The sequence below is a fragment of the Setaria italica genome, chromosome III (assembly GCF_000263155.2).
Source record: "Setaria italica strain Yugu1 chromosome III, Setaria_italica_v2.0, whole genome shotgun sequence".
In the NCBI taxonomy this organism is placed as follows: domain Eukaryota; kingdom Viridiplantae; phylum Streptophyta; class Magnoliopsida; order Poales; family Poaceae; genus Setaria; species Setaria italica.
This window is the reverse complement of record NC_028452.1, coordinates 25,886,937-25,897,760: the sequence shown is the minus strand read 5'-3', so window position 1 is coordinate 25,897,760 and position 10,824 is coordinate 25,886,937. Positions and strand designations below refer to the sequence as shown.

Here is a 10,824-nt window from a genome sequence, read left to right as displayed (position 1 = left end):
AGGGACCCCCCCCCCCCACCCCATGTGACCCCGCTTGGGTTGGAAGCACCGTCACTGGGCATGGTGAATTTCCGTACTTCGAAGCGCCAAGCGGTGCGGCGTAGACAGATCGGCGCCAAGCTTGGCGCCAAGATCCATGGCGCCAAGGCTTGGCGCCATCATGGCTGGCGCCAAGCCCCCGCCACGTCGGCATCCGCGTCAGCAGCTGCGCAAAGACCTTGGCGCCAGGATGGCTGGCGCCGAGACGTTGTAGCTTGGCGCCAGCGTGGATGGCGTCAAGCTAAGGGTCCATTTTTGGAATTGGTTCCGCTAGGGGTCTATTTGTGAGAATCTTTCAAAAAAGGGCTAAAAAATAAAAAAGTCGGTAGGAATGAAACCGATAAGTCTAATTTTTTTGAACCACCGATAAGTCTACTTAACATCGTGAAGTTGTCGATAAAAACTGAGGCAGTGATACATCGGTTATCGGTATTACCATCTGTATGAGTTTTTCTTTTTTTAGAAAATCCTTGGCTATTTCTTTTACGTAAAAAAACACCGCGGCTAGGTCTTATCGAAATGAGCCATTCAGCGGATGCGACGTCACTTTCGCCCCGCCGATGGAAAGCCGTTCGCACAGGAAAAAAAAACTTTTTGGCACGCCGTCAGCAGTCAGCTTCGCGAGGAAAAGAGGGGGGAAGCAATCACCACCCCCCAATAGAAGCTGGACCCGGTCCACGCACCACCCATGCGCTCGTGAGCCCCATCACGTGGTCCCTCCGGTCCGCCTGGCCCTCGCGATCCGCCGCGGTGCGTACGCCGAGCGCACGCACGGGAGGGCGGGAGAGACGAGGGGGGAGCGTGCGTGCGTGACCCCGCCGCAAACGAGAGAGTCCACGCTCCGAAGAAGCAACAGCAGATATCCCCGACGACGGCGAGCACACCAAACTAACCGCATCCTCGTCAGTGTCAGTTCCTTCCATCCCGTTCTCCAATCTCCTCCCCGATTCGATTCCAGTGACGCGTCCGCTCGAACCGGATCGAGTCGGGGGGTTTGGATTTGGGGGCGAAGGGTAGGGAGGAGGAGAGGGCATGGACCAGGTGCTCAACAAGGTGGGGAGCTACTGGTTCAGCAAGAGGGCCAGCAAGGAGATCGACTCCATCGGCAGCGACATCAGCGTGAGTCATCTTGCCTGCCCGCCTCCCTTCCCCCCGCGGTGCGCGCCTCTTAGCACTAGCGGCTCGGTTTCTCTTCGCCTGCATTGCGTAGTTCCGACCTCGAGGAACGGGGATTCTGGATCTGGGGCGGTGGTAGTTGGCGATTTCTCGTTCTTCGCTCAATAACCCGCGGTGCGACGGGTGCGGATGGTAGACTTTGGGTTATTGTTAGAAGGGGAACTGCGGAACGAAGTTAATTTTGGAATGTCGTTGCCTCGTTGGGTTTAGCTCTGAGTACACCTGGGTCAGTCCCGATCAGATTCATTCTTCCTTTTTTAAGAGCGCGAATTTCGGCATTGATCATGGCATGGGTTATTTAGTTTCGGTCGATGCAGGTCGATTTGCTTGCCGTTTTCAGGGAAAACAAATTTGGGTGCACTGCGTTAAATCTCTTCACATGTAAAATAATGGTTGGTCCTCCAATCCTGGCATGTTCTACCCACTGGAGCTGTTCCTAATAAAGCCATTGTGGCCCCATTGTTGCAATGAGGTAATTTCCTAGGCATGGTAGGAGCTGGCTGGCCACTGGTGTCTTTGATGGAAAATTTTCATCATTGGCTGGGCCATTTGCTGAATTACGCCATGATGCAATGTGGTCGCTGCATCATATCTGCAGCACCAAAATCATCTTATTTTCTCTGTTTTTTTTATTGTTTTGAAATTGTTGTGGTGAGGAGCTCCATTAGTGAGTGGAGAAGCCAGAGTAATGAGATTCAGGTCATTGTGATGATAAATACAAATGGGAGGAAGATTGCTCTTTCTCTGGCTGTTTAGGAACTTGAGTTGGTCATCATGTGTCAGAGTGATGGCTGCAGATTCGTTCTACAGATTCCTTAGCAAAGCTTCGATTCTCTAGCTATCTGATTTGCTTGTATAGTTTTATGTTGTACTCCCTCCGTTCCAAATTGTAGGTCGTTTTGACATTTCTAGATACATAATTTTTGCTATGTATTTAGACATAGAGTATATCTTAATGCATAGCAAAAGCTATGAACCTAGAGAAGCCAAAACGACCTACAATTTGGAACGGAGGGAGTATTTTACACCTGGCTTGCGAGTTGTCCATAGTCTGAGTTGCTTATGATTTCTCTCCTGTCGGTTAAGCATAATTTGTAACATGGCTCATGTGAATCTGCCTGTAGCACGCATTACTTTGATGACTGAAGAATTGTGGAAGAGATCGCCTATTACGAAAATTCTTATTTGATCATATCTATTTGACATGCCATGGCTTCACGTGCTGCACAACCATTCATACTTTTTAGTACTGTAAATTTTTTTGGCTTAATGTAGTTTGATATTATGCATCTTATATTAATATAAGTATACTATGTAAATAATTTTTGTTATCTGTGTTCCAAATTCTGATTGTTTGATAGTTCTATTATCTAGTCCTGAGTTCTCACATTGAAATGTTTACCATAAAACCCAGTCTATCTCAAGCAGCATTGGAGGGTCAGCCAAATGGATGGTGAACAAAATCAAAGGTATTCCATATTCTTGTGTTCATTCTTTATGTTCTAACAGCAAAAGTGATTTTTAGCAGTTAGTAAATAGATGTACCACTGATTTGGTATATTGTATAGTGTGCTATTGTTACATGTCAACATTATGTTAGAGTTCAGTTTCAGTGTTTTTGCAGTATATGATTCTGATCAAGTTTATCAATGAATGGAGGTCGATCTTGTTTTATTATAGAATGAAGGAGCAAAATTTACACTTTCCTTCTCAATAAATAGACATAGCTTCTCAGATCTGTGTTGTTTCATGAAAAATTCAGAAAAAAAGACAAAGTGATAGTTTACTTTGAAAGTTAAGACCATCATTCCCTTATTACAAAAAAGAGATTCATAAACTGCAAAGGAGGAATCTGATCTTTGAATATCTGATAATTCTGGAAGCCATGTGTAGCAATAGTCACTTATAATAGTATAAGGCAGTAAGGAACAATAAAGAAAACCTAAATAAATTCTGAGACTAATGTACCACGTCTCAGAGTGAAGAAATGATAAGCACTTTCTTAATTCCTGGAGGTGTTGATCTGGGAGGTGGTAGCTTTTGTTAAATGTGGGCTTGTTCTACGGCAAAAAAGTACACTTATATTCTTGTACACGTTTTTAGGTGGTATTTAGCTATGATAACCTGAATGGAGCTTAGTTGCATCGATTAAGAAACAATGAAGCAGTATCATGATAACATATTATTCTCAAACTATGTGATGAATGCATATTGGCAACCATTATCTGCATTTTTTTTCTTGCTTGAGTGGTCATTGCACCTATTCAATTTATGGCGAATCTTTTGTTTGCTCAAGTGCCATTAGCGCAAATGTTTAATGCGAAGTCCACTCCATGCATCCGAGGCCTTGAGGTGAAATTTTATCATATCTACTGATCTGAGTGAAAAATGTTGTCTCAGGGAAGATGCAGAAAGCACTGCCCGACCTCTCAAGGAATATGACATGCCAGCAGGCCTCTTCCCACGTGATGCAACTAACTATGAGTTCAATGAGGAGACAAAGAAGCTGACAGTGTACATCCCGTCAGCTTGCGATGTCGGGTACAAGGATTCATCAGTCCTGCGGTTCTTCACCTGTGTGACTGGCTACCTCGAGAAGGGTAAGTTTTCCGACATTGAGGGCTTGAAGACCAAAGTGCTCGTCTGGACCAAGGTGACCGCCATCAAGACCGAGGGCCCAAAGGTCCATTTCACCGCCGGCGTGAAGAAGACACGGAGCCGCGACGCCTATGAGGTTGTCAGGGATGGTATCACCATAGATAAATTCTAGAGGATGCTTGCATGAGAAATGTAATGTAATTAAATTTATTCAGAAAATGATTCTCCCCCTATGTTGGTACACCAAAAATCTAAAATTTGATGTGGTACTGCCTGTTCTGTCATTGTCTACAGATGGATGTCTCGTGTCATGATGTTTCTGATAAAAAAATGTGGAGCATAAGTTCACACCGCTGATTCGTCATTGTGAGTGGTGTTGTAACATTGCATTGAGCTGCACTCTTTGTTCTGTCAATGATCCCGTTTTCTTTCTTCGCTTGAAGGAACAAAAAATGCAACAAACTGTGCTCTCGTTTGCCTATTCATGCATCTCACAACCCTGCATTTTGGGCAACTCTCTGACTCCTAGCTAGCTACCGTTGTTGCGGCTAAATTCTTAAATCAAGCAATTCATCAGTACTAAAAAAATATTTTATTTGGCAATTGATACTTTGGGTCAGACACATCAACTGAGCTATAATGATAATTTTTGGGGACAAGAATAACAAAATTACAGAGTGATCACATTCAGGTGCCGTTTGGTTCAGCGAGCGTTATCCGATCACAGAGCAAGCCGATTGCGTTACTTTGTGTTTGTTTAGATCGAACTGTAAACGGATGCCGTGTAATCAGATCCCGAGCAAGTCAAAAGCGTTAACGCTCTGCCTTGAGGACTTGAGGTGAAACGGATCCCGCTCGCATCGCCGTTTCCATTTGCCAACCCCATCGCGATTTTCTTCTCGTCGCTTCCATCGAGCCGCGGCAGCACACCCATGAACTCGCTGGGAGCTTTCCTCCCACTTCCGGCACGCCGTACAGGAGGACCGCGACAGCCGCGCGCGGGACCTGATTCTTCACCACCGAGGCCGGCACGGCGGAGCCCTCCCGGGGACGGCGAGCTCGTGCTCCTCATCGGCGGCAGCGAGGGCGCGCGAGAGCTGGGGCGGCGGTTTGACCCTGATGCCGCGCCGCGCGCTGCTCAGCCGGCGCGAGCAGGTACGCTGGGCTGCATTCCCTCCCTCCGGCCGCCGCCGCTGCCGCGGACGCATAGGCGCAGCTTGTTGTTTATTTCTGCGATCACCGCGAGGAGCACGAGGTCACAGTGGTGTCCGGTGGAGGAGTGGGGCCGTCCAGGGACGGCGAGGTGACGGTGAGCGGCGGCGGCTAGAAGCTGGAGGAAGTGAATCGTTATCGTTACATCAGGCGACCAAACAAAGTCTGAGAACGCTTACTCTGTAACAGGTAGTGGGGGGTAATGAATATCGTTACCGTTACCATGCCATTAGCCGAACCAAACGCCACCTCAGTTCTATCACAAAGCATGAACTGAAAAATACCTTAATCCCGTATGTTAAACTGAACTAATGTTGCTCTAAAGGAGATAAAAAAACATGGAAAGGATTAAAGGACCGATGAGAAATTATCCTCCAATCGCTTTCATGCTTTGTATTGTGATCTTATTGCTGAATTGCCTTCGATGCCATTACATGAAGATGAAGAGAAGCAACTGAATTCGAGGCCAATCGCACTAACCCTAAGCAACACCGGTTAAAAAGACGCATCTTGGAGCTCCAGCAGAGGCTCTACTGCAGCAGCGTCGTCGTCGGCTGCGAGACAGGGGCCAGCGGCAGCTTGTCGGCGCGGCGCCGCACGTTGTCCCTGAGCCGGCGGAGCGCCCTGGCGAACTCCCGCAGCTCCTCCGCCCCGAGCGCCTCCACATCCGCCTCCCACCAGAACCGTCCCGCGGCGGCCCGGAGCACCTTCTTCCCGATGTAGCTCATCCGCGCCGCCTCCTCGGCCACGCGCGCCGTGGCCGCCTCCTTCCGCCGTGCCGTCGCCTCCACCACCTCGCGGTCGCCGCCGCCGATGGCGTCGCCGGTGAAGCCGATGCCGAGGCTGTCCTCGTCCTTGTCGCCGGCGGGGAGCGGGGCGCAAAGGCGGAGGACGTGGTCTACGGAGGGGCTACCGAACGCAAACGGCTTGCCGGCCTGGGAGAAGACGATAGCGGCCACGCGCGCGCCGCAGAGGAGGGAGAGCTCCGAGGCCTTCTTGAGGAGCCCCGACTTGCGCTTGGAGAAGGTCACCATGCGGCGGGCGGGGTCCTCAATGTAGGCGATCTCGATGCGCCTCCGCCCCTGGCTCGTCCTCCCGGTCCCGCGCGGCGCCACCATCGCCGCCGCGCTTTGCTTTCTTGGTTAGTACGATGTAGGATTGCCGTTGGGCGAGGGAGGCGTGTATTTGTAGATGGAAAGATCCCAACAATGGAGGCTCGGGGTGGGGAGGAAGGAGCGTGGTAACTTCTTGAGGCGGTGCGGTGGAACCCGAACGCCGGGCGAACAGGCAACGATTTCAATCTGACGCGCCACTGCTGGGACCTTTCGTCCACTGTACCAAATGACCCCGTACTAATGATCACATTTTAGTACCAAGTTTAATGGATAGTACCTCAGAAGTCCCCCATGATCCTCTTTAGTACCGGTTAGAGGTTTCATCCGGTACTAATAGGTGACCTTTAGTACTAGGTGGAGCTCCCACCCAGTACTAAAGAGCTCCTATCCGCCGCCTTATCCATCCCCCCGCTACCCGGCCGCTTCTTATCCATCCGCCTCCCCCTTCCCCTCTCTCTCTCAGCACCCCCTCCTCTCCTCCTCTGCCTCCCCTCCCCTCCCCCTTCCGCTCGCCCCTCACCGGCAGTGAGGAGCAGCGGCGGGGCGAGGTGAGGCGGCGGTGGCGGTAGGATGGGAGCGATGGCGGGAGGCGGGGCCGGCGGGGGCCGCCAGGGGCTGGGGGTGGGGGCTGTAGGATGGAGGGAGCGGCGGCGGGGGCCGGGGGGCGAGGGCCGGCGGCGGGATTTCAATTTTTCTATTTTTTAATACCCTTTTAGTATCGGTTATTTCAACCGGTACTAAAGACCCCTAATATCGAACTAGTAATACCGGTTACGCAACCGGTATTAAAGGGCCCAATCGATACTGATAAGACTTTCCCCAGTAGTGCGCCGTCACGAAGCCCCGAAGGAAGGAGCTATGGTTGGAATTGGATGCCGGAAGGGAGTTAAGGCTTCATCTTCTTGCTTGCCAATGAAAAAGGAAACAAATCCACGGTACTATCACCTTTCCGAAAATAAGCAAGAACAAATCAGTGCAGAAGTAGCCCTTGTGCTCTCCTGCTGCATCATGACTTATGATGCCTTAGGGTGCGTTTGGTTCCAAGGATGAAGTGGGACGGGATGGGACGATCCCACTTCGTCCCGCGTTTGGTTGGAGGACAGGTGGGACGGGGACATCCCTAGAAGAGAATATTCTCTCTATATGCGGGATACCCCCGTCCCTCCAAAACGAGCGGACGGGGGCGTCCCACTTCGTCTTCGTCAACGCTGTTTCTTCGCGGGCGCGGTCGGAGCTCCCGCGGCGAGGGCGGGCGCGGCAAGATGCGGCCGCGGCCAGAGCTCCCGCGGATGGGGCCGCGGTCGGAGATCCGGTGGGCGAAGGCGGGTGCGGCCGGAGCTCCCGCGACCGGAGCTCCCACGGGCGGAGGCGGGCGCGGCTGGGGCTCCCGCAGGCGGAGGCGGGCGCGGCCGGGGCGGACGCGGGTGTGGCCGGGGCGGATGCCGGCGGAGGCGGACGCGGCCGAGGCAGACGCGGGCGAAGGCGGGCGCGGCCGGGGCGGATATGGCCGGAGGCGGGCGCGCCTGGGAGGATCATGAGGTGGCGGGGTGGAGCAGGGGTGGCGTGGGCGTGCCAGGGGCGGCGGCGGGGTGGATCGGGGGGCGGCGGGGTGGATCAGGGGGCGAACGCAGGTGTGACCCAGGGGCAGCGGAGGCGAGCAGGGGCGATGCCGCGGGTGGAGCAGGGAGGCCAGCGTGGCGCAGGGAGGAGGAAGAAAACGTCGTTAGTATGACGAGTGGGGCCCACAAACGGTGTCTAATGGAAGGAGAAACGATGCTCATCCCGTCTGTTGCAATCTCTCCAACCAAACAAAAAATTAGAACGAACCCATCCTATTCAACCAAACATGAAATGGGATCATCCCATCCCAAAAAACTGGGATAGGACCGTCCCGTCCTACATTATCTCCCATCCAAACGCACCCTTACAGAAGCAGAGCGCCTGAAGGGACTTAGGATCCATTGTATGATTCTAAATGGTTGATTTTTTTTAATTTTAACCCTTTTTTAATATAATTTTAAAAATAACCCCTCCCAACAAATATTTCCATCCGATGACTTTTGGTCTTACCAATCCGCATAGCGCGACAAGATCACGTTGTCGCGTCACATGCATTGACGCAACAAGGCATTTGGCTACTAAATATGAACTGGCTATTTTTCCAACACTTGCGAGCTGCCCTAAGAGGAATAGAGGGATAATACTTTGAAATTATAGATTTCAAAATATGTAGCACTTAGCCTTGGGGTGTTAATAAAATGAAATCTTTACACCTTATACAATATGCATGCTGAGTTTCGTGACATTTGGAGCTCAAATACTATTTTATTAAGATGACCCAAAATAACAGTAGCCCTCACATGGATATAGGGATAATACATAGCCTACTTTGAAACTATAGATTTCGAAATATATAACTCTTAGCCTTATGTATGTTACTAAAATGGATTATTTACACCTTACGCAATGCGCACACAAAGTTTTGTAACATTAGAAGTTCAAATACTATTTTATTTAGATGATTCAAAGTAGGTAAATTGAAATTGGTGTCCTTTGTCAAACTAGGCACGATGGCGCGACAAAATTACGTTGTCGCGCCACATGCATTGGCGTGACAGGGACATTCCACATCATCGGCTCCTGCCAGCGTGGTGGCCTTGTCGCGCCAATGCATATAGGGCGACAACGTGATCCTGTCACGCCACGCGGATTGGCGCGACCAAAAGGATCACTGGATGGAAATATTTATCAGGAGGGATTATTTTTAAAATTATATTGAAAAAGGGTTAAAATTAAAAAAATTCTAAATAGTTTGATTTTTGGATGGCAACCATATTTGCCACAAAATTGAAGATATCATGATGGTAGCTTTTCTCCAATCAATTTCATTTCACAAGTTGTTGGACTAAAACAAGGGAGGAGGAAAGGAACTAAATCAAGGGAGGAGGAAAGGAAAAGGTGCACGTGAAAGTATACGATCTTTCTAATCTGATGCTCATATTCATTCCAGGCTTCCATTGCAAGCTAAAACGCTTGGAGTATAGAGGTTAACACCTTATACATAGAGCATGACAGCCATGGTCAAGCTTAAATATTTAAGAGAAACAACCCCTTAAACAAAACACGAAAACCTAGAACACCAATATGTTGATGCCAAAGGATTGGCTTATGATACTTGGTATTTATGAGAAGCCCTCATGTAAGAAGCCCTCACATGACAACTTAGGTTGTCGTGCACTTGAAGCACCTGCTGTTGGTCTCGCACCTGAACAGCTTGCTCCCAGTGCTGCAGAAATTTACAAATTCAAAATTGCATCAGCTTCGTTGAAGCTATCGATTTGTCCCCACATGAGCTACTGTGCCGTTACGTAAGGGTGGGGCAGGGGTTTGGGGGTTTTCTCGACCTGCGTGAGAAAATCTTCTTCTTAAAAAAATACCCGAGATCTGTGTTACCTCCGCAGATCGAGTTTTTTTTATAATGAAAAGGAAAAGATACCGTCAGTTAAGTGTGATATTTGTGAGAAATCTAACCACGTTACAGAGAGATGTTGGAAAAATAAGAATTGACATAAGTGCAAGAGGAAATGCCATAGAAAAAGATGTTGCAAAATGAATTATGAGAACAAAGCTAATTTCAGAAGAAAAGGATATTAACTCGGAAGAATATATTTACTTTTGTCAAACTGTTCAGAATGAAAAAGGTAATAATATTTGGGTGATTGGTAGCGGTTGCTTGCACAAACCATATGGCATGTGACCTAAAAATATTTTGAAGTCTGGATTCATCATATCAAGTTAAGATACACATGGAAATTGGTATTATAGCTTACTATCTATCTATACTACATCTATACTATAATCTATACTATAAGATCCAAAACAATTGAAAATATTTCCCACCTGCATATCACCTCCCGTACCTTATTGTTTTGACTGTGTTGCTGCTGAATCAGAGAACGAGATGCACTGGCAGAGCTACTCATTGGCCAAGGTGGGCCACGGCCCCCCTGCCCAACGACAGTTTGGGAAGAGCCAAGCATACCAGCCTTCTCGTTGTCCATTGACTCATAAACATGCAACAACAATTTCAGCCATTTAGCAGTTCATCTAGAAAGAAACAGAGGTCCTGCGTGATCTGATCATGCCCTTCCAGCAAGCAAAGCAAGACCTTGGCCCACTCAATCGCTCGGTGATAACGAGTCCTTTACTTCCGCACCTCCCAAGCGCTCCCCAACCACTGCAACTGCAAGCTGCCTGCTTGTTGCTCTTTGTCGATAAGTAAGGTTGTTCATTTGCTTCTTTATGTCTTTCTCTTGTTTCTAAACCACGAGAGCTTTGCTGGCACTAAGACTAAGCGGACTGTAGCAATCGGCCCTTTCTTACATTGATTCCTAGCTCCACCACTGATGAGATGCATCTATCACAACCGGCTCATATTGAGCTAGTTGCGATGTGTAGGGAGCAAGCCCCACATCTTTCTGCTCTTCATCCCATCTCTAGTTATTTCTTGCAATGAAGACCACACGATCGGAGCGATTGGAGATAAGGGCGGGTGTCGGTCAGTGTGGTTTTTTTTACCACAGTGGATGGCTAGCGTGTGCTGGGCAGCGTGACGGCATGCTGCGATAGTTCGATGCGTGTGCTGGAGTAGGGCGAGCTAGGTGTAGTGGAGTTTTGTGACGTC

General features: G+C 49.3%; 2 protein-coding genes across 2 annotated transcripts; one reads left to right on the top strand and one right to left on the bottom strand.

Annotated features, from left to right (window-relative positions):
• Window positions 1-850: 850 nt before the first annotated feature.
• Window positions 851-4,161, top strand: LOC101770258 (uncharacterized protein At5g01610-like). Its single transcript, XM_012844268.3, is given in 4 exon segments — window positions 851-1,158; window positions 2,630-2,684; window positions 3,616-3,639; window positions 3,642-4,161. Coding segments are annotated over 4 exon segments (510 nt in total). The 5' UTR covers window positions 851-1,071; the 3' UTR covers window positions 3,986-4,161.
• A 1,190-nt stretch (window positions 4,162-5,351) lies between these two features.
• LOC101769856 (agamous-like MADS-box protein AGL29) lies at window positions 5,352-6,297 on the bottom strand. The gene has a single exon (XM_004962345.2). It carries the CDS (start codon window positions 6,141-6,143, stop codon window positions 5,556-5,558), a length of 588 nt encoding a protein of 195 aa, XP_004962402.1. The 5' UTR covers window positions 6,144-6,297; the 3' UTR covers window positions 5,352-5,555.
• Window positions 6,298-10,824: the final 4,527 nt, after the last annotated feature.

Coding starts and splice junctions, on each gene's coding strand:
- LOC101769856 (XM_004962345.2), bottom strand. CDS start 6,143: ATGGTGGCGCCGCGCGGGACCGGGAGGACGAGCCAGGGGCGGAGGCGC.